At 35.0% G+C, this 23,848-nt stretch overlaps 2 protein-coding genes and 1 pseudogene across 2 annotated transcripts; all 3 read left to right on the top strand.

Moving 5' to 3' along the window:
• Positions 1-77: 77 nt before the first annotated feature.
• LOC142615593 (F-box protein At3g07870-like) lies at positions 78-5,340 on the top strand (annotated as a pseudogene).
• A 3,676-nt stretch (positions 5,341-9,016) lies between these two features.
• Positions 9,017-13,869, top strand: LOC142617812 (F-box protein At3g07870-like). Its single transcript, XM_075790772.1, has 3 exons — positions 9,017-10,318; positions 13,299-13,528; positions 13,649-13,869. The coding sequence occupies exons 1-3, from the start codon at positions 9,117-9,119 to the stop codon at positions 13,663-13,665; spliced, it is 1,449 nt and encodes a 482-aa protein (XP_075646887.1). The 5' UTR covers positions 9,017-9,116; the 3' UTR covers positions 13,666-13,869.
• A 5,153-nt stretch (positions 13,870-19,022) lies between these two features.
• LOC142617740 (F-box/kelch-repeat protein At3g23880-like) lies at positions 19,023-22,935 on the top strand. The gene is made up of 2 exons (XM_075790695.1): positions 19,023-20,204; positions 22,458-22,935. Exons 1-2 carry the CDS (start codon positions 19,039-19,041, stop codon positions 22,867-22,869), a joined length of 1,578 nt encoding a protein of 525 aa, XP_075646810.1. The 5' UTR covers positions 19,023-19,038; the 3' UTR covers positions 22,870-22,935.
• Positions 22,936-23,848: the final 913 nt, after the last annotated feature.

The raw sequence follows: 23,848 nt of genomic DNA, 5'->3' as shown, positions 1-23,848 counted from the left end.
TTTGTTTGATTATTCTTTTGTAAAAGAAATCGCACGGTTTACAACAAAACCGCACTTCAAAAAACAAAAACAAAAACAAAGCAAAACAGTGAGGCTCAAACCAAAGCTTGAAATTGAAAATTCAGAAAAGCTTGAAATTGGATTAGAATTAGGAATAGGAATGTCAGGCTATCTCCCAGAGGAAGTGGTGCTGGAAATTCTGCACAGACTTCCCGTCAAATCCCTAATTCGATTCAGGTGCGTTTCTAAATCATGAAACTCTCTAATTACAAGCTCTGCCTTCATCAATTCCCATCTCACTCGATCACTTTCACTTCCTTCCAACTCCAGCAAATTAATTGTTAGGCACTGCGTTGATAAGCCTTATCTAGAACACTACAAGTCAATTGACGATAACAATGACTCATTTGATCAAATTCAAAACATTGAGTTCCCACTCACGAGTCGTCGTATCCAACAGTTTGAGTTAATTGGTTCCGCCAATGGCTTGTTCAGTCTTTATGAACAAGAGTGCTTTATTCTTTGGAATCCCTCAATTAGAAAATTTATTACCCTTCCAAAGCCTTGCATTACTGTCAAGACACACGGCAAAGTTACATGTCGTTCAGCATTCGGGTTTGATCCGCGAACTAATGATTATAAGGTGGTGAGGATTGCTTTTCAATGTAGAACTAATACCTCTGAAGAGGCCAAAATACCTCTGGTTGAGATTCACTCTCTTAATGAGGGCTCTTGGAGAAAAACAAGTGCTGGCGACTCTTTTTCACGCGGGATTAGTTTTGATGATTGGAGGCAGCCATCAGCCTCTTTAAATGGGGCTGTCCATTTTGTAGCGAATGATAGGGACAATAACTGTTGTCCATTAGTTTTGTCATTTGACTTGGGTGATGAGGCTTTTCGTGTGATATCAGTGCCAAATGGTGCATTCCATACGAGTGATTATGTTCATACCTCAGTAATTGGAGGATCGCTTTCTCTTTTATGTCATGATACTCGTAGGCACACGGTCAACAAATGCTGTTCCATTTGGGTGATGAAAGAGTACGGTGTTGTTGATTCTTGGACTAAGCAGTTCACTGTTAATCTCAATGGAGGAGAAATTATAAGAGTATTAGGTCTCCAAGGGAATGGTAATATATTAGTAGAGGCCAAAGAACCATTTGGTTGGGAGCTGTCTTCATATGACCCTAAGAGTGAACAAGTTAAGAATTTGGGGATTTGTGGTAGGCCATACTATTTTTGTGTTTATAATTATATGGAGAACCTTGTCTTACTCAACAAACCAAATGACACAGTTTCCAAAAGGAGAGTGAGCAGGAAGAGGAAATGCAGGTATGAGCTTGATTTAACTCAAAATTTCAGCGTTTACTTCTCTCAGTTTTATTTAATTATTGGTATATACTAGATATTGTTGTGTGTTTATAAGTAAACATGAAGTTCCAAACCTCAATATACTGTTTTTGGATGTTAATTTGTTATCAAAAGAGTGGTCAGAATTGTTAAATGCATTTTTTTTTTTTTTTGTTTTGCTGGAATTGGGAAATATAAATGAAAGACTGATGTTATTCCCTTTTTCATATACTGAACTTGTCGTATCTAATCCCTTTTTAATATCAAATGTGTTTTACTCTTTCCGTTTCACTAGACATGCTAAGATTTTTCTGATATGATCTGCCTTTTCCTTATGATACTCTGTTTTGTTCGCGAAATGTTTTGCTTCATTGTAAATTAAACAAATTATAGGATGATGCCAAACATTTAAAAGTTGTATTAGCCATGTAACTGTAGGTAGAGTCATGACAGTATAGAACCCCAAATAACTGTATTTTGACAATGGCCAAACCTCCCTGTTCAACACACCAGGATGCCAAAGCACTCTGAGGCATCACCCAAACATACCAAACACCATTGACCAAATATCATACGCAAAAACAACAATGGAGTAACAGGTGATCAGCAGACTCACCACTCCGTTTACACAAGGAACACCAATCTACCACACACAATCCTTGCATACAGAGATTATCCATGGTTAAAATTTTCCCCTCAGTGGTTGTCCATGTAGAGCAAGCTATCTTCCTTGGGACCTTTGCCTTCCATGTAGGCTTCCAAGGAAAAGAATAATAACCAGTAGGAGATAGAGCTTTATAATAAGATTTAACCTCAAAACCTCCACTTGTAGTCAGGGGGCCATCTTAAAAAGATCCTCTCCAGCTCCTATTTTTGCAGAATATCAATAGTTGAAGAAAGACTGCATAGATTCCAACTCCCAGTCTTCACAGGGCCTTGTAAATATGTCATTTCAAAAAACAGACCCATTTTGTGACTGCATCACATCTGCCACTGCAGCATTTTTATCCCTGGCCAACCGGAATAGGTTCAGAAAAGCATCATGTCCCTACGCCAACAGTTGAACCAAAAAAGAATATTAGCACCACTCACCACGACAAACTTTAAAATCTGGACCAGCCTATTCCACCCATTTCGAATGCATTTCTATATGCTAACCCCATGGGACATTGACACCAGTGACTCAATTGTCATCCAATTACCCCACGTGCTACCATATTTTGAAGCAATTACTATACGCTAGTAGGCATTCTTCTCAGTCAAATGTCACCAAGCCACTTCCCAAGCAAGGCTTGATTGAAACAAACCAAGCTTCAAAAACCCAAATCTCTTTTCTGAATGAGCATTGGACGTAGGTGCAGTGAGAAGTGGGCAAGTGGTCCCATACTTTAATGTAGGGGTGTGGGTAAAGAAGATAGTCTTGAAGACTAAGTGGGTAGGTGGCAAATCTAGAGACACTAAGCATACTAAGTATAAATTGTGAGATACAGGGAAAAAGAGCAATAGATTTCAGGTAGGGATGGTTGTAGAGAAAAGCTGTAAAGTGGAAGTTGTCAAATTAAGAAATAGGAAATAGACTTATTTTAATAGAATTTGTCGAGGGGAAGTGACAACCAACTCAGTTAGCATTAATGTTCCTCAAATAGATTTAGAAGAATCCATTAAGAAATAATTTTGGGAGGGTGTGAATGAGTTTATTCAAAGTATATCAAAAAGGATAAAGGTTTTTATTGGGGAGACTTGAATGGTCATGTTGGGATAGATAGTGGGGACTTGAGGGAGTACATGGAGGGCAGGGATATAAAATAAGAAATGAGCTGCTTTAAGCGGTCTTCATTTTCTACTATGCTGATTTTTTTGGACTCTGTACTTTTCATTGACTTTAACAACCCATGTACTGTATAGTATTGTATCATGAACAAACAAAAGAGGAGAGTTTCCACCACCCTTTTACTTTCATTTCAACTTGAAATGCAGGCTACAACTTTATGTAATGTCCCATTACGTACTTTCATAACTAAAATTAAAATAAGCATGGGAATAGGGTCTTCTCGACTTAGTTCTCTTGAACTATTGGAAAAGCCAATTCTGCTTCTATTAACCATGATTGAGAACCAATTGTCCAAATAGAAAACCAAACCCACTTCCTCCATTTTCACCAAAATCGAGTCTGTCCACATATATTTAATACGATCATATATCATTTCAGTGTTCAACTTTCAAATTACCCCAAAAACACTGCTATCGAGTTTGCTAACCTTCATTGTAAGCATTTGGGTCTAACGCAAGATACCTATCGTACATTTAACCAATCAGCCTGCACTTGCTTTTTCCTTCTCTCTTTTTTGGGTTTATGTAAAGAGATTAGCCAACACATTTGCCATAAGCATGTAGCTGTTTCCAACCAAGCTAACATGGAGAAAATCCTTGATATTGATGCCACCAATTGGTATTTCGGAATCAAAGTGACAAATAGAATTGAAAGACTTCTTGGACTTTTTCTCAAATTTGAAGTTATTTTAGGGCTCCATTTCCACAAAACTCACTCTTATCACTTCAGTAATAAGCTTCATTTATTTTTCATTGTTCTCAAACACTTAGTCCCTGGCCACCATCTCTCGTAGCAAGACAATTTATCATACTCTTTAGTCTTTTCTCTCTAACATTTGCATTGCACTTTTACTTCTTATTGCTTTGCTTCAAATTTAGGTCCCATAAAGAAAGGTACAGAAGCCAATCCACCACCCTCAATTATCTGCATTTTTCTCTCTTTAAATTTTGATTTCACATGCTTTTCTCCCAAATTTTGTTTACTGATTCATGCATTGTTTCTATTTTCTAGTTTTTACTATTAGGTTCAATTCTCACTAGCCACTAAGGGCTTTTTAGGTACCTTTTGTCCCCAGGTTTTCTTTCTTCTTTTATCAATTGCTTCAACTTGGTTATATTGGGTTTTTGAGATTTGTTAAGTTGATGGTAGAGAGATGTGTTTCTTTTTTCGTTTGGGTCTCTAGTTATTTTTTTGTAGTAGGGTTTTTTTTTTTTTTTTTTCTAGGGTAAAGCTTCTATATGATGGTTCTTCATGCCCAAAAGTGTCAAGAGGATTCTCTCTCTGAATTTACATTAACTGAAATGAGGTCATTCACACTTAAATTTGACTCTTCTTCATGTCCACAAGATTGAGAGGATTCTTCCTTTGAATTCATTCAGAGGTAAAGTCATCCATCTCATCCCTTCATACTTCTGTAATTTAGTGGCTTAATCTGCAAGAAATTTGACAACTTAGTTGCATCCATATTCATAACTCCCTTTTTCTTTGGTATAAATGGTTGATTGTGTGGATTTTATATAATTGGTTGCTTTCTAAAATGGTATTGGTTAGTTTTACTTAGTTGCTCAATTCATTTTTATATCTCAACTACTAAGCTTTTTGTTGCATATATTGCTTCCAAATTTCCAGGTTGACTTCTGATGACGAGAGAGTATGCCAGCTTAAAGAGAGATTACGCCAACAGAAGACATTAATGCAGCAGCTGGAGACAATACTTAAGCAGCTGACAGGAAATGGCAAGGCAGACAGAGAAAATGAACACTTAAAATCACAAACGATCATTTTGATTCAACAATTAAGGGGCCAGGTTATACTTTGTTATGTTTTTGTTATAAATAAATTATGTGATTTTTAAAATAAATGTATTTCTTTATGCAGTTTTTAGATTTGTGTTAAAATTTTAATTGGAGTTTTTTTTTTTTTTCCTTTAGTCTGGAGACATGTTTAGTGGTGCTGGAGATCAAAGTGCGACACAAGTACAACAAGCATCCCCTTCTGCAAATCAGGAAACGTGACATTATTTTGATGAACGAAAATTGGCAAAACGTGACCTTATTGTGGGACTGAGATTCTGTCGTGATATTTTGCTACAGTTGGGAAATTATGGTCTTAATTTGAGTCTCGTAATGAGACTCGTAAAATCTGTGATTGATATGAAAAGTAGTTTGTTGTATGTTTAGAAGTAGTCTTCAATGAAATTTTAGTATATTTTGTGTTATGATAGGATGTTCTTTATTGTGTAGTTCTATAATCACAACAACATTTTTCACACTATGGTTAAGTAGGGAGGTGTTTATGTCACGCCCCAAACTCCAAAGGGTCCAAAGCATGAGGAATATGTCTCAAAGTACCTGTAAATTTTTCCTTTTTGACAATTTAATCAACATAAATCGTATCAAGTATTAACATCAAGAATTATCATAATGATTCCATTGAATATACTCTCAAAGTAAGTCAGAGCTCTAAGCATTAGTTACAAAGACCATTAGTCACAAAAGAATAGAGGTTTGAATAAACAATTACATATCAACATCTTGTCCCATCGGTGGGAATAAAGTAACAATCACTCTAACATACAAAAGAATAAGTCAAGTCTATTCTAAGATGTACATCATTTAAAATCTCCATTACAAAAGTTCAGCCTTCATTAGTAGTTAGTTTAACTACTATTAGCCACCAAAAAATTGTCTTAAAAGATTGTTGTCTACTCTTAAAAGTTCATAAAAAAATGGAATGAGACAAAACTCAGTAAGTAGCATAATTAATGAGGGTGGGGGAATGCAAGTTTCATCTGCAATAATAATAATATGACAAGAATGATTGAATAATGAAACACAGTTTCTCAAAATAAATACCTTGAAACTATACACTATAATCTGTGAGCACTAACAATATAATTTCCAAAACCATAAAATCTAATATATGGTAGTTTATCACAAATATACAACATTACCACATAGACTGATCAAGTGATCCACCCATTCACAACTGGTATGATATTGTACTCTCTAGTATGCAGACTCTTGGCCCTATGAACAGCAGTTTCACCCATATCCTCAAGGTTTTTCTCTCCCCCCATGAGCAATAGAGAGAGCGCGTTAAATAGGACCTCTCTTGCATGTGGTCTCTTGGCCCCATGGGCAGTAGCCTCACCCACACACAATCAAGAAATCTCTTCCTCTCATGGGTAGCAAGGAATAACGCATCATCCAAAGTGAAAGAGCATTGACTCTGGATTTGATTCCGTTGTCACAAAGACTACGGAAACCAAATCGAGTAATCATTGGGAAATCACACATGGCATAGAGTTAAAACCATTTAAAACTCACAGGTATACATTTCCTTTCAAATACATAGTTTATAACTAAGTAGTTTCAGAAAAACCTTAAATAATCTAACTTCCACAAAGTTTGTAAGGTCTTCAATTTCATTATTGTCAAGAGATTTTCTATCAATTTCCCACATAACAAGACAAGATATGTATCTTTGAATTTTATAATATACCATAAAATCCATGATTTCTTTATCAAAGATCAAATAAAAGATGCTTATTTTTACATATCAACAATTCATGCATTTCCCCAAATGCAATACCAAATATAATGCATCTTCAACAAAGAAAGAACGGGTCTCGGGCCCAATGGTACAAACAAGGAGTTATCTGTAAGAATATGAATGAAAACTTCTCCTCGGACACAATCCGAGGATGGTTTATAATATTGTTTCTCAAGGTTGATTACAATTATGGATTATCAGATTATTATATACTATTCTTTCTCCTTTCAAAGAAAAAGCCTCCCCCTCTTCCGAATGTCTTTTCTCTTATTTATACTTCCTCTTCCTCCCCTTTTCATCTTTCACCTCATGGTTATAACGCTGGTTTTAGATACTTGTCCCATCAAATTTCCTTGAAGTCCTCTAGGGTCAGGGACCAAGTTCTAAACCTCATGCTCAGGTCTCATTTCTCCATTAATGCAGTTAGTATATCAATTACAGAGTTTTTAATGTGTGGGCGGTGATAGCAGCTTTACCTTAGATATTCCACCGCATTTTCTATTGTCCTCCACGTATACCGTGTCTTCCCGTAACCATAGGATTTTCTATAACATAGCCTGGGGATATTAAACCTCTCTTCCTATGACCTCGGCTTTACTATCCGAGGATAAAGCTTTCCTCGGATATAATTGTTCACACGTTATCACATCTTTACCTAGCATTTTCTTTACGAGGTATATTCATGTACCCCTAGATCATTTGATGTCCTCGGATTGGGTTTTTAGCCCAAGAGATTTTTTGGGTCATCCTTTATAAATTACTAGGCCCAATGTCCCTATACCCACCAAAAAGATTAGAAATTTTTACCTAAAAAAAAATGTGAAGGTGCTTATGGGTTTTCAAGAATTTTCCGGTGATCTTGCCGAAAAATGATGGTGATATGGTGGTTTAGAGTGGAGTCCAGTGGGTGAGTGTGAAAGTGAGTGTGTGTGTTTAAGTAAAGAGAAAAGAAAGAAAATGAAAGGAAGAAAAGAGATGGCCGAACATGAGAAGGTGAGATAAATTGAAATGAGTGGTGGGGAGTGGTGTTAGGTGGGGGCGTGTGGGAACTAGAAAAATTATGACTTCCTCTCCTTTTTTTTATATATATATTTTGGGGCTGATTGGGACGTTACAGTTTATCATCTACAATTAACAATTTGTCTCTAAGTGTAAATTATTTTGTGAAATATTTTGTACACCTAGAGTTATTGTTCTTAATTACATGGTTACGTTCAATGACCAAATATTCTATGCAAAAAGTTATGGTTCATACTTCATAATGATTTAGAAAAAATTATTATTAAGCTCCAATACCAATAGCATATAATTGAAAAAATACGCCCAATTTAAAATTTCTCCTTATTATCCCTTATTTTTAAGTCTGCTTTGCCTTAAATTTTCTTCTTAAAACATCCATATTTACAATTTTTTTAGTAAGCATGTCTTGAACTAGATTAGAATTAGCCTAAATTTTATTGGTGTTAATTATATTTTACCTAGGCTATCCATTGATCACCCACATTCCACCCACCTTAACTGCCAGAATCGAGTTGATCGCTGCCCAAAACAATGACTATGGTAGTTGGCGATAAGTGTCCTCCAATACCCATTGGGAGTAGGTCGAGTGGTGGGTCTCCCTTTTGAAACTTGATATAAACTTACTTGACCAACCCGCCACCATCTTAGAAATCCCAAGAATTCAACCCAAAATCACATTGTTGTCCAAGATTCTGCCTAGATTTGGCAAAAATATTGTGATCTCTACTCAGATCTGGTTGACATCTTGCAATCTCTACCTGTGATCTTTGACAAGATGAGGAGGAAAATTAAAGTCTTCAACGAGATTTGACGATTGTCTCCTCCTTGATTCCAATTGAAATCGACTTGACTCATACAAAGTCCAACTCGAACCAATTTGACAACCATCTTGGTTGACAATAGGTCCTTTGATTTGCCACTTGACGAAGTTGGATTGAGTCTGGATTGAGCACAAACACAACTTGAAATAACCCATGAACAACCCTAAATTTTTTACCAATAAAAAAAGTGTTGCTTTTCAAAACCAAGTAAATGTTTGTGCGATGGCGTCCTCACTAAAACTTGAAGTTATTATTAGAGGGTTTCAATGGTGGGAGTCTTGCCTTAATTTTACTTTTTTATAAAACTTTTAAAAAAATCTTTGCCGCTAATTTGTTTGATTAAAAAGTAATTGCCGGTAAAACAAAACAGTTCAAAAGTTTTTTTTTAAGAAAAAAAAAAAAAAAAACAGAGACAGTCAACCAAAGCGATATCGTTTTCACTTTTCAGAACACTGTTTATCTCTATATCTATTTACACCATTCCCAAGTGTTTCAAATCGAAAATTTCAGAAAAGCTTGAAATTGGGTTAGGGTTAGGAATGTCAGACTATCTCCCGGAGGAAGTGGTGCTGGAAATTCTGCACAGACTTCCCGTCAAATCCCTAAGTCGATTCAGGTGCGTTTCTAAATCATGGAACTCTATAATTACAACCCCTGCCTTCATCAATTCCCACTTCTCCTCCAATTCTTCCAACTCAAACAAATTAATTGTTAGGCACTGCGTTGATAAACCCTATTTAGAGCACTACAAGTTAATTGACGATAACAATGACTCCTCATCTGACCAAATTCAACACATTGATTTCCCACTAACGAGTAGTCGTATAAACCATTTTATGTTAATCGGTTCCGTGAATGGATTGTTCAGTCTTTTTGAACTAGAGCGCTATGTTCTTTGGAATCCATCTATTAGAAAATTTATAACCCTTCCAAACCCTTGCATTACTGTCAAGACGCATGGCCGCGTTAAGTGTCGTTCAGCATTCGGGTTTGATCCCCGGACTAATGATTATAAGGTGGTGAGGATTGCATTTCGATGCGGAACTAAAAGGACTGAAGAGGCCAAAGTACCTCTGGTCGAGGTTTACTCTCTTAATGAGGGGTCTTGGAGAATAACAAGTGCTGGTGAATCTTTTTCACCCGGGATTAGTTTTGATGATTGGGGGCGACCATCAGCTTCTTTAAATGGGGCTGTCCATTTTGTAGCGAATGATAGGGATGATAACTTTTGTCCATTAGTTTTGTCGTTTGACTTGGGTGATGGGGTTTTTCGTGTGATATCAGTGCCAAATGGTGCATTCCGTACGAGTGATTATGTTCATACTTCAGTAATTGGAGGTTCGCTTGCTCTTTTATGTCATGATACTTATAGGCACACAGCGAACAACTGCTGTTCGATTTGGGTGATGAAAGAGTATGGTGTTGTTGATTCTTGGACTAAACAATTCACTGTTAATCTCAACGGAGGACTTATAAGGGTATTAGGTCTACAGAAGAATGGTAATATATTAGTAGAGGCAGAACTACCGCTTCATTGGGAGCTATCTTCATATGACCCTAACAGCAAACAAGTTAAGAATTTGGGAATTTGTGGGAGACCATACTATTTTTGTGTTGATAATTATATGGAGAACCTTGCTTTGCTTGACAAACCGAATGATGCAGTTTCCAAAAGGGGAGTGAGCAGGAAGAGAAAATGCAGAGATAAGCTTGATTCAAGTCAACATTTCAGCATTTGCTTGTAAGTAAACATTTTCAGACCTTAATATACTGCTTTCAGATGTTAATTTGTTATCGAATTGCTATAAAGAGTGGTCAGAACTGTTAAATGCGAGTTTGTGGTTGTTGTTGATGATGAGCTTAGAAATTTGCAAGCTGGAAATGGAAAATATAAATAAAAGGTTGATGTGATTATCTTTTTCTATATACAGAACTTGTCATATATTTTTACTTATGTTTTCCTATCAAAAAAAAAAAAAAAAGAACTTGTCATATCTAATCCATATTCAATATCAATTTTTTTTTTTTACTCTTTCCGTTTTATTAGGGTTGCTAAGATTTTTCTGATATGATCTGCCATGGCCTTCTAATACCTTGTTTTGTAAATGACTTGTTGTTTTGCACTAATGTAAATTCAACAAATTATGGGATGATGCCAAACCTTTAAAATTTGTTGTAACCATGTAACTTTTGGTAGAGTCATAGCATTTTGCTAAGGATTTTGTTTTGTTTTGTTTTTTAATTTAAAAAAAAACACTAAGCTAGAAACTAATATAACTAAATAGGAAAAGGGAAACACAAAAGCTCCAAGGCTCATGTGAATTTTGATGGAGCAATTGGTTTAGTAATTACTCCTTGGTTGTATGGAACATATCTCCTTTGTGAATTTTGTAGAGAAAGAAACTTACGTACTTTTGTGGTCATGGAAGCCACTAGTCACCCAAAATCATCTTTCCTATGAACTTTGTTTGAATTGTCTTTTGTTTTGGGTCATAGTGAGATACATTATTGTAGACTTTGTTGATTCTCTTTCTCTTAGACTGGAACTTTTTTCTCTTGTGATTCTTTGGGATTTACTTTGTGTCCATCTTTGTATCTGAGGTAATTCCCTTTTAACATAAAATTTCATTATATATATAGTACATTTTCTTTTTAGTCTGCTAAGTGTTGGTTAGATGTCCTTGTAGTTGTTCTTTTCTTTATTTTTTTTCTCTCTTTATTTATTTAGGGGGATGCTCACTTATTTTTTTGGGTTGAGCTTATTGAGGGGCATGAATAAACCTATAAATGAGGATAATTCAAAATTTGAAAATAAGTATTATTGATGTGAATGGCATTCACTTAGTTTGGTGTACCTATTGTATGCCCCCTTTGTTCATGGGTGATCTCTTTTCATTATTCAATGAAATTTTACTAATAAAAAAATAAAAATTAAAGGAATATTTAATGAAGCATAAAGGACCAGCTTATGATTCCTTATCTATCTATGTGCTGCTGTCTAATCAGCTTGTATTGCTTTTGTTCATTGAATCAAATCTTTTCCTTGAACAATCTATTACATTATTAATCTATTTGTCTATTACCCAACTGATGTTGACTTGTTTAATTAGTGGCAAATGCTCAATTGTTATGCCTCTTTACTGCCATTAAATTATCGGTGTTTGTAGAATGGATTTAATATTCTAGTAGATGTAATTGACATTTTAAAGCTTATTTGTGAATGCATGTGATTGTGTATCAATTCTGTTTGTGTCAACTTAGTATCCTAAATTTTGTACACAACTTGAATAAAAAAAAAAATGGAAGGTTGTGTTAGGTTAATGGCTGGCATATAATTTAGTCACAACTTGAATTTTTCATAAACCTTTTACTTTCTCTCCCAACTTGAGATGCAGCTAAGTACCCACCCTGCACAATGTTGTATTACTTCCTCCATGTTCACTAGAGTGAGTCCATCTAATGGATTTATGAAATAGCCCTAGTTAACTTTGTCATATAACATTTCAGTGTCCAGGTTACAAATTACTTAAAAAACACTGCTATTGAGTATGCTATGCTATCAAAACATTCATTGGCAATAAACACCGAATAAGGGATTTTCCAACCTTCAATGAAAGCATTTCGGTCTCTCACAAGACACCTATTGCACATTTAAACTATTATCCAACACTTTGTTTTTGGTTTAAGTGAAGAGATTAGCCTACGCCTTTGCCAATAAGAATATAGACATTTCCAACGAAGCTAATATGGCGAGAATCCTTGATATTGATCCCACCACTTTTATTATTATTTTTATTTGGAATCAAAGTGACATAAATAGCATTTAAAGATTTCAAACTAGTAGTTATTATATAACACCATTTCCCCAAAACTCACCCAACCACTTCACTAATAACCTTCATTTTACATTAATATCTAACTCTTAATCTCTGGCCACCATCTCTATTAGCAAAAAAAATTATCTTTCTTTTCTTCTCTCCAACAGTTGCATTGCACATTTGCTTCAAATTTAGTTCCCCAAAAAGAAAGGTGTGGAAGCCAATCCACCACTCTCACTGATCTGAATTTTTTATCCCTTTAAATTTTTATTTCATATTGTTCTTCAAAATTTTTGTTTATTGATTATTTTGATTTTCCAATTTTATGACTTGGTTCATTTCTCACTAGCCAATTAGGGCCTTTCAGGCACTTTTTTTTCCTCAGTTTTTCTTTCTTCTTTTATCAATTGCTTTGACTTAGTTTCATTGGGTTTTTGACATTTTTTAAGTTGATGATAGAGATATGTGTGTTTATTTTTGGGATTGGGGTTCTAGTTATTTTTGTATTTCATTTTTTTCTTCGGTAATGCATCTATTTGATGCTTCTTCATGCCCAAAAAGGATTCTCTCTGAATTCACTTTAACTAAGATGTGGTCATTCACACTTAAATTTGATTCTTCATCATGCCTAAAACATTTGGAGGACTCTCTCTCTAAATTCACTTTGAGATAAAGTCATCCACCTCAGCCCTTCATTCATTAGTAATCTTGCTTGCAAGATATTTGATGTGTATACATCTTCTTGACTTCATTTTTCTCTTGTTTAAGTGGGTTGATTGTGTGGATTTTCTATAATGGGTTGCTTTCTAATATGACATTTATTGGTTTTACTCAGTTGTTCGATTAACTTTGTTTCTCAACCATCTAAGCCTTTTGGTGTATATATTGCTACCAAATTGTCAGGTTGACATCTGATGAAGCTAGAGTACACCTGCTACAAGAGGCAAGAGAACAGCAACAAGAGGTAGTACAACTTGAAGAGACAGTACGCCAGCGACAAGAGGCAATGCTATATCAACAGGAGGCAATACAACAGCAGATGGAGAGAATGGCCTCTTTTAAATCACAATTGGAGAAAGCGGCCGATTTTAAATCAAGATTGGCCCATTTGATTCAGCGATTAGGGGGGCCAGGTTATTACTTTGTTGTGCTTTTGTTATAGATATATTATGTGTTTTATAATGTTAATTACTTTATGTAGTATTTATAGTTGAGTTATAATGTTAATTGGAGTTATTTATCTTATGTTTTAGGCTGGAGACGTATTTAGTGGTGTTGGAGATCAAAGTGCAACACAAGAAGAACAAAGATCCTCTTCTGCAGGTCAGGAAATGTGACCGTGCGGTGGGAGTGAGATTCTGTCTTAATATTTTGTTATACTTGGGATATTATGGTCTTAATTTGACACTGGTAAAAAGTAGCTTGTCGTATGTTAAGTAGTCTTCATAAATTTAGTAAAATTTGTATTCTGATAGAATATCCTTTGTTAGATGATTATGAAAATTACAATTTACCTCCTATAGCATATAATTAAATTTAAATATGTCCAATTCATATTTTCCTCTTCATACCGTGTACTCTGTTTAGCCTTCTTTACCTTAGAAATTCATTTTTTTGACCAAAAACTATATGTAATGGTAGCCACTTCGGATGCATTTACCACACAAAATTTTGAATATATAAAATCATGACACATGAAAGTGTAAAAGGAAAATTGGCATTAAAAATGAATCTGAGACCAAAGGAGATGAGAACTCCGGAAAGAAGGGGCAAAAGCCTCATTGTGGTAGGATGATAGCAAACATGATTTGGAGTCTGACTCTATGCTTGATACACCAACTCACTACATCAATAAAAGAGAATATCATTCTTTATTATTATTTTTTTTTAAAAGGAGGAAAATTGGTATTTTTGTTAAGGAATGTTTCTCTGTTGTTACTCTACGTTGTTAAATGGAGAACCAAAGGGATATATTATGCTACGAGGGGATTGAGATAAGGTAACCCTCTCTCCTTTACCTTTCTCTTTTTGTGCAGAGGGGACTACATGCATTTGCATCAAGTGAGGATTGAAAAAAGTTTGCCTGGAGTGGTCATTTGTATTAGAGCTCCAAAAATTACTCACACTTTCTTTGCGTATAATAAGTCTCTAGCCGAACATCCATGAATGAGGGCATTAAAATCCAAGATATCCTTAGACAATATGAAGACGCCTTATGTCAAAAATTAAGCCATAAGAAAAAAAAAAATTTCTTTAGTGAAAATATATTAGTTGAGGGATCGAGTTTGACTATAAACTTGGTTGTAACTTAATGTTATAATTAACAATATGAAGATGACATGTGTTCACTTACTAAACCACACTAAAATGATGTATACAATTATTTTAAGTGAGTCATGTGTATTGCACATGATAAAGACACATATCATCTTCCTATTATTAGTTGTTACAGGTTACAACCAAGTTTGTATCCAAACTTTGTTCTTAATTAAGAGGCAAGAAGAAATCAAAATCTTGCTAGGGTTCCAACAATGAAGTGGTATGCAAAATTCCTTGAATTTTCCTTAGGAATTTGACGATAAAAAAACAAGCATTTATTAAAATAAGAGAAAGGGTATGGACTACGGAAGAAGCTTCAAAGTGGAAAAAGAAGCTGCTATCTCAAGTGAAATTCTAATCAAGGTAGTAGCCTAAGCCATTTCTACATTCGCTATTAGTTGTTTTAAGCTCTAAAAAGAATTATGCAAAGAGTTGAGTTCTAAATGTGAGAATTCCAGTAGGGTCATATGGACAAAGAAAGGAAAATCAACTGGTTTAGATGGGACTAAATTTAAGTACCCAAGTCAAAAGCGGGAATGGGATTTTAGGCGCTTCATGAGTTTAATTTAGCTTTATTAGCAAAGTAGGGTGGCAGTTAATGAATGATAGCAATTCACTTCTTTATTGAGTAAACAAAGCCATATATTTTCTAACAAGCAATTTTATGGAGGCGAATCTGAATAACGCTGGTTCATATGCTTTTTTTTTTTTTGGGTAGAAAATGCTGCTTATATAGAAAAACAAAAGAGGAAAGTCAAATAGAGATTTAAAGGGCACACCCTCTCATAATACAAACCAGTAGAAACATAAAGGAGAAGTAAAGATAAAATGATAAATCAACAGGAGGACTACCAAAATAAATGAAAGTCTTGGTCAGTGCTCAATCCCTTCCTAGCCAGTAAGTTTACACCCTTGTTGGCTTCACAAAAGCAATACTTCGTCTTCACCTAAGGAATCCGGTTGATAAGGGCCCTACAATCCATGATAAGAGAAGCATGGCGTAAAATATAGTTAAATTCTTCCGTCACCCAACCAAGAACAACTTACCATCAACTTCAATTTCAACAGCCAACCGGTTTAAATTAACACAAAGCATAAGCCCATCCCTTAAAGCCCAAAGTTTTAAGGGAAGGACTTATGCCTGGAGGATAGCTTATGGTGCTTAGTATGCGTAAAAGATGGAAAATAGTTGATGTAATAAAAGTCAAGATTTGGAGTGACAAATAGCTCTCCACCCCAATATCTTATATGCTAGTATCAACAGTAAAGCTCCACCTCGGGTCCTCGAAGTTGTAATGAGCTCATTGATTGATCATAGATGAACATCTCCATAATTTGTGAAGGTTTTAGGTTTATTTCTTTTGTAAGTACAAGCTCCACCCGAAGCTGTAGTGAGCTCATTGATTGATCAACGATTTTAAGTTGCTGTGGAGGTGGGTGTACATTATTTCTCCCCTCAATTCGGGTGTTTTGCCCAGACTTTTTATAAAAGACCTGTTAAATTTCAACTAATCTGATAATTTTTTTTTAATCTAAATTTGAAAGGAAAATTAAAAAAAAATTTAAAAATACTTGCAAACTTTCAATGACAAAACATACCGTCTATAAAAAGTTACAGTTCATAATGATTTAACGAAAGTTACGATTTATCCCTTAGGTCTAATCCTATCATAATATGGTATTGTTTAGTTCTTTTTCATTCTCTCTTTCAACTTGTCTTAATGGAGGAACTCACAGATACTTTGCGAAATATGTCTCTCTTGGAGAGGGAGGATTTAGGTTTTACCCTTCGAAGTGATCAGCGATCTAAGAAGTTCATCTTGAATCTTTGCTATTGGCGTGGCAAGCTGAGTCAAGATGACAAGAGCTGTGAACTATGGATTCGAAGCAAAGTCACTTTATGAATTTCTAAACCACAAGTTGGTCCATCACTTCGGGCTTCTCCACACTGTTCAGCAAGGAAAGGTGTAATCGTGGTGCCTGAGATGTTTGAGAGGACTTCATCTCAACCTGCATGGAGCGAAAAGGAGACTGTTGACAATAGTGAATCCGGCATAGCAGCTTCGACTGAGGGAGGTGGCGATGAAATGGTGCAAGAAAACGTTGAGACGGTGCAAGAGGACGATACATCAGTTATGAAATCTGAGTTTTGTAGAATTGACTCCTCATTAATGCTGACATCGCTGGCGGTGGTTTCAAACTCTACAACTACTATGGGAATTTCTGAAAGTTCGAAATCCCAGCCAATCATTAAAGAGTCCAGCCCATTTAATGCACCTCTTATTTTGGTTGTGGAAGTAAAGAGTGATACGTTGGCAGCAAAAATAAGTGATATTGAAGCAGCATTACCCACGCATGACAACTCACCAATTATTGCTCCTATTAACTCTAATTCATAGCAATCCCAATGGCAAGTGTTTAATGCGGTCAATATTCCAGACAAGGAAAAACTCTCAACAACAGCAATTAGGGGTAATGAGCTAGATCAGTCCAATCGGCCTCCACATTGCACCATTTGGAAACCACCTCCATGGTCGATCTTGAAAGTGAACTTTAATGGTGCTATTTTCCGAGAACAATATTTAGCGGGGGTGGGAGTTGTAATCCAAGATGATAAAGGCCAGGTCATAGAATCCACGGATGAGAAAATCACTTTGCCCTACTTGGTTACTGTTGTGGAAGTGATTGCAGCTAAGAGAGCACTCAGGTTGGCTCTAGATATCGGTCTCTCACCTATTGTCCTCAAGGGAGATTCCAAGAACACTATAGATACTCTGATGTGAGGGATCATTGTTGGCGGACTACGGACACTTGGTAGATGGTGCAAAGAGGTTAGCAAACCAGATTGAATCCATGGAGTTTAGTCAAAAGAAAGGATAATAGTATGGTTCACAACATTACTAGACATGTTAGCGAGTTATTGGTGTGGATGGAGGATATTCCTCCACACCTTTGCGCTATAATTCAAGCCAAATTAGTCTTTCGTTAAATAAAATTACAGTGCTCTTTCTCAACAAAAAAAAAAAAAAAAAATCTTCTTTTGATATTGTTTACTGTTTAATTAAAAAAAAGAGTGTTATAGTATTTAAAGCATTTTGACATATGATATTTAGATGCTAGACATATCTATGAAATATATAATATATGAAATAAAAAACTTTTGACTATTAGTTGATCTTATAATATTTTGTCATATAAACTTAAAACTTTTCATAATTTAATACATCATTATTATTCCATTATATATTTTTTAATTGAAATTTTATTATACCTTATATTTAAATATCTATTGAAATCTTACCAAATCATATTTCATTTACAAACAAAATTGTAATATATACCTGTTAATTAGGGGTGTCCAACCAAACCTAGTATGTGACCAACCTGCCTAACTTGGCCGATTCGAATCGAAAATCGACTGACTTGATGACATAACGATCAACAACGACTCTCCACCCCTAAAACTTAAGACCAGCGGGTCAGTTAACGAGTCTAAGCATTGAAAACTGATTTCCAACCATCCCTACTATCTACACACTAGAAACTTGTTGTTCTCCATTGATTGAAGTGGTTGGTTGGTCTGGTTTTGTCCAATCTATCGAAATCTGATTAGATTTGACTAAAACCAATAGATTTTGGCAAAATTTGGCCAATTTATGCAAAATCCGACGATATTTCACACAATCTGAAATCGACTGAGACATGATCGAAAATTGAAGACATCTGACCACCCAAACTGCCTCCTTCCACCGATCGATAGCAAGTCCAAGTATGAGAGACCCGAAGTGAGTGTGTTGATTCTAAGTTGGGTACAAACCCAACTCATGGACAACTCAACTATTAATGATAACCATAATTATTAAATTTTACAATTAGAAAAAAATAATAATAAAAGATTGAAACAATTAATTATATCATGTAAAACTTTACCATGCATTGTAACTATTCTTTTTTTTTTTTTTTTAATCTCATACCCTCTCTTCATTCCTTTATTTGTTATGCGAGTTTGTTTCTTAATTTTTTTATAAAAGAAAAAAAAAACCAAAAAGAAATCCAAAAAAGCTTGGTCTTAAAAAAAAAAAAACACACACACACACGTGACCAAGCAAATATTAGAGGTTTCAATGGCGGGAGTCTTCCCCCTAATTTTTTTTGGTAAAAGAAAAATCTTGCCGCTAATTTGTTTGAATATTCTTTTTGAGTAAAAGAAATTGCACGGTTTACAACAAAACCGCACTTCAAAAAACAAAAACAAAGCAAAACAGTGAGTCTCGAACCAAAGCTTGAAATTGAAATTTCAGAAAAGCTTGAAATTTGATTAGGAATGTCAGACTATCTCCCAGAGGAAGTTGTGCTGGAAATTCTACACAGACTTCCCGTCAAATCCCTAATTCAATTCAGGTGCGTTTCAAAATCATGGAACTCTCTAATTACAAGCTCTGTCTTCATCAATTCCTATCTCACTCTATCACTTTCACTTCCCTCCAACTCCAACAATTTAATTGTTAGGCACTTCGTTGATAGTTCTTGTGTAGAGCACTACAAATTAATTGACGATAACAATGACTCATTTGATCAAATTCAAAGCATTGAGTTCCCACTCACGAGTCGTCGTATCCAACATTTTGTGTTAATTGGTTCCGCGAATGGCTTGTTCAGTGTTCATAAACACGAGCGCTTTATTCTTTGGAATCCCTCTATCAGAAAATTTATTACCCTTCCAAAGCCTTGCATTACTGTCAAGACACACGGCAAAGTTACATGTCGTTTAGCATTCGGGTTTGATCCGCGAACTAATGATTATAAGGTGGTGAGGATTGCATTTCCATATAGAACTGATATGTCTGAAGAGGCCAAACCACCTCTAATAGAGACTTATTCTCTTAATGAGGGCTCTTGGAGAATAACTAGTGCCCCTTTTCCGCCGGGTATTGGTTTTTCTGATTGGTGTCGACCGGCAGCTTCTTTAAATGGGGCTGTCCATTTTGCGGTACATGATAAGTACAAGCCCGGTTGTCCATTAGTTTTGTCATTTGACTTGGGTGATGAGGTTTTTCGTGTGATATCAGTGCCAAATGGTGCATTTCATACGGGTGATTATGTTCATACCTCAGTAATTGGAGGATCGCTTTCTCTTTTATGTCATGATACTTATAGGCACACGGTCAACAAATGCTGTTCCATTTGGGTGATGAAAGAGTATGGCGTTGTTGATTCTTGGACTAAGCAGTTCACCATTAAGCTCAATGGAGTAAAAATTATAAGGGTATTAGGTCTCCAAGGGAATGGTAATATATTACTAGAGGCAAACGGACGATTGGGTTCGGAGCTGTTTTCATATGACCCTAAGAGTGAACAAGTTAAGAATTTGGGGATTTGTGGTGGGCCATGCTATTTTTGTGTTGATATTTATATGGAGAACCTTGTCTTACTCAACAGACCAAATGACACAGTTTCCAAAAGGAGAGTGAGCAGGAAGAGGAAATGCAGGTATGAGCTTGATTTAACTCAAAATTTCAGCATTTACTTCTCTCTGTTTTATCTAATTTTTTGGTATGTAGTAGATACTGTTGTGTGGTTATAAGTAAATATGAAGTTCCAAACCTCAATATACTGCTTTCGGATGTTAAGTTGTTATCAAAAACAGTGGTCAGAATCCTTAAATACAATTTTTTGGTTTTGCAAGCTAGAATTGGTAAATATAAATGAAAGACTGGAATTGGCATATACTAGATACTGTACTGCTTTTGTATGTTAATTTTGTTATTGACTTACTATAAAGAGGGGTTAGAACTATTAAATGCAATTTTGTGGTTGTCATTGATGATGAGCTTAAACATTTGCAAGCTGGAAACAGTAAATATAGAAGAAAGACTGATGTTACTTTCTTTTTCTATATGCTGAACTTGTCACAACTAATCCATATTCAATATCAAAATGTGCTTTACACTTACCGTTTCATTAGACTTGCTTGGGTTTTTCTGATTTGATCAGCCATTGCCTTCTGATTTTGTGTTTTGTACATGACATGTTATTTTGCACTGTTGTACATTCAACAAAGTATAAGATGGAACAATATATATATATATATATATAAAAGAGATGAGCCAAACATTTAAAAGTTTTTAGAACCATGTAACTGTAGCTAGAGTCATGACATTTGTTAGGGGTTTCGATTGATTAAATGTATCACATTGTATTGAGTGTGGGAGTTGCATCGGGGTGATCCTAGTGACAACCCCAAGGTTTGTTGTAAAAATTTAATAAATGTGGGGTTTGCCCAAAAATAAGTACTATTTTGTTTAGCTGAATAGATGATGTAGAATTAGCTTCAGCACTGCATTTATTTATTTTGGTTGTGTTGATATGGAAAAGATTATTTATCCACATTGGTAGTCTAGATAAATGTACTTTTGATAAGAGTGATCATTCCTCCTTTTGATAAATATTGCTTCTTCCAACTTGCTAGTTTATTTTCTACCTTTTCAATGATTTCTTGAGGATATTTGGCTTCTAGCATTGTACGGGGGGGACAAAATAGTAAGTTAACACGCATTTGAAAGGATATAGAAAACTAGCATCTCAAGTTTTAGAAACTCGAGATGTATTTAAAACTTGAGTCTCAAAGACTTGCTTTGTATCGCTTTGTACTTGATGACCTAGACAGGAAAATGCCACATAGATTAAGACTCGAGTTCTACCAAATAAAAATCGAGTTTTTAAGACTTGATTTTCTAAGGGAATAATGTTTTTGACACATAGATCTCGAGTCTATAAGACTTGAAATCTAATTAAAATTTAGTTAGATCTCGAGTCTTATAGACTTGAGTTTTGCTGGGCAAAATTTATAAACATGCAGTCACTCTCATAACTCTCACTCTCTTCACCCACACTTAGCATACACAATCACTAACAATCTTTGCTCTCACTCTCTCACCCACACTCAGCCTCACACTCCTCAGTCACTCATAACTCTCATACTCTCACTCACCACATTGCCTCTCACTCTCACTCACCACATTGTCTCTCTCACTGCTCTTTTTTCTCAACAAATTCATATCTCAAGTAAGGATTTTTTGAGGACTTTGTCATTGTAGTTGGGTATTATTTGTTGTTGGGTGTGGGTTAAAGAATTTGACTATTTATTTTGTAGATAGTTAACATAATTTAGTTAAGATACCAATATTGTGAATTATAGAACTTTGTTTTGTTAGTGTTAATTTTTTGAGTATTTATTTGCATGATTTTTGTTATCAAGATTCATCATTTCTAGGCTCTTATTTTTATCATGATCTTATAAGGTTTTTGACTTTATTCATCATTGTTTTGGGTACGAAATTGGTAGTGAATGAAATGTAATGAAATGAGTATGTAATTCATGCCCTTTGAATGGGTATGAAATGAGTATGTAATGAAATGAGTGACTTACTCATGCCCTTCGAATGAATTGTAATGAAATAGGTATGTAATTTATGCCCTTTGAATGTGTAATGAAATGACTTTTTTTGTATTGGGTATGTAAATGTGATTAGATAAAATGTTGTATACTTTTGCAAGGATTTTGGTTTTTTTTTTTTTTTGAAATGGGTAGTCTTAGCATGACGGAAAAAGGATTTGGGTATGAAATGTGTAATGAATGTGTAATAAAGTTCATGCCCTTTGAATGAATGGGAATTTGCACTTTGTGTAGTTTGACTAGATAAAATGTTTCTTTTAACTAATATAATAACTTGACTTGAACAGGTTCACAATGACTGTAATTGATATAATCCTATACTACGGTGGTCCGCTTAAGAATGCCAATGTGAACAAGGGATTGTCATTTGAAGGGCCAGGTATAAAGTTGGAGTTTATCCAAATTGACCGAAGGTTGAAGACTCTTGATGAATTGAAGAAGACAGTTATGGAAGAATTGTGTATGAATTCTGCTGTGCACAACGTACAAATTACTTATCGTATGCCACATGAAGTATTAAAAGACCGGATTAATTACAAGTATATGGCAATAGAAGCAGACAAACATGTAAAGATCATGTTTGACAAGTTGGAGAGAATATCCGAAGTGACTATGATTGAGTTGTACATACAGTTGGAGCCGCGTGCAGAAGTTGGTATTGAAGAATTCCAACAAACAACTACAAGTTATAGGTTATAGCTCCAAATGCTCAATATGAGTATTCTACACATGTAGAGGATGATATTCATGATGATGATGATGACAATGAAACAATTAAATAATATGAGTATTTATAGTGAACTAGCTTCCATCTCAAGTAACATGCCTACGCATTCTTATTTAGTAGTCAAATACCTATATTATTAATAGAGAATGGATAGATGGGGTCATATGGCATTAAAACTCGATTTGAATAAGACTGATGGTAGGGTAAAATGAGTGTTTCTTGAAAATATTGATAAGATGATTGGGTTTTCATGAATAATGGATATTAATTGTAAAGAAATGTCTCTATTGTTATTTTATTTTGTTAAATGGAGAACCAAAGGGATGTGTTTATCCCACGAGGGGTTTGAAATAAGGCCCTCTCTCTCTCTCTCCATGCATTTGCATTGGGTGTGAACTAAAAAAAGCTTGCATGGACGAATTCCAAAAATTACTCACATTTTCTTTGCAAGTGACAATCCTGTGTTCTGCTGAGCATCTGCCATCCATGGATAAGTACATAGAAATCTAAGATATCCTCAGACAATATAAAGAGAACTCAACTTAGTAATTTGTGAGAAGAAAATATATATATATATATTTTTAGTGGAAATATATTAGTTGAGAGGCAGGATGTAATCCTAACTATGCTAGGAGTTTGGCACTGAATCAATATGAAAAATTACCTCTTACTACCCTCATTGAATTTGAAGATAAAAAAAAAAAAAGCATTTGTTGAAGTAAAAGAAAGGATATGGAAGAAGCTTCAAAAGTCAAAAGAGAAGCTGCTACTTCAAGTTGGGAAAGAAACACTAATCAAGGTAGTGGCCTATGTCATTTTTACATACGCTATGAGTTGTTTCAGTTTTAGGCTCTTAGAGAAATTATGCGAGACTTGGTTTCTAAAATGTGAATATTCTAGTAGATTCATATGGACAGAGAAAGGAAAAAAAAAAAAATAAAACTTTGAGAT

Source organism: Castanea sativa, chromosome 11 (genome assembly GCF_040712315.1).
Source record: "Castanea sativa cultivar Marrone di Chiusa Pesio chromosome 11, ASM4071231v1".
Taxonomy (NCBI): Eukaryota; Viridiplantae; Streptophyta; class Magnoliopsida; order Fagales; family Fagaceae; genus Castanea; species Castanea sativa.
The sequence above is the reverse complement of the archived record's forward strand: the minus strand, read 5'-3'. Positions and strand labels throughout refer to the sequence as shown.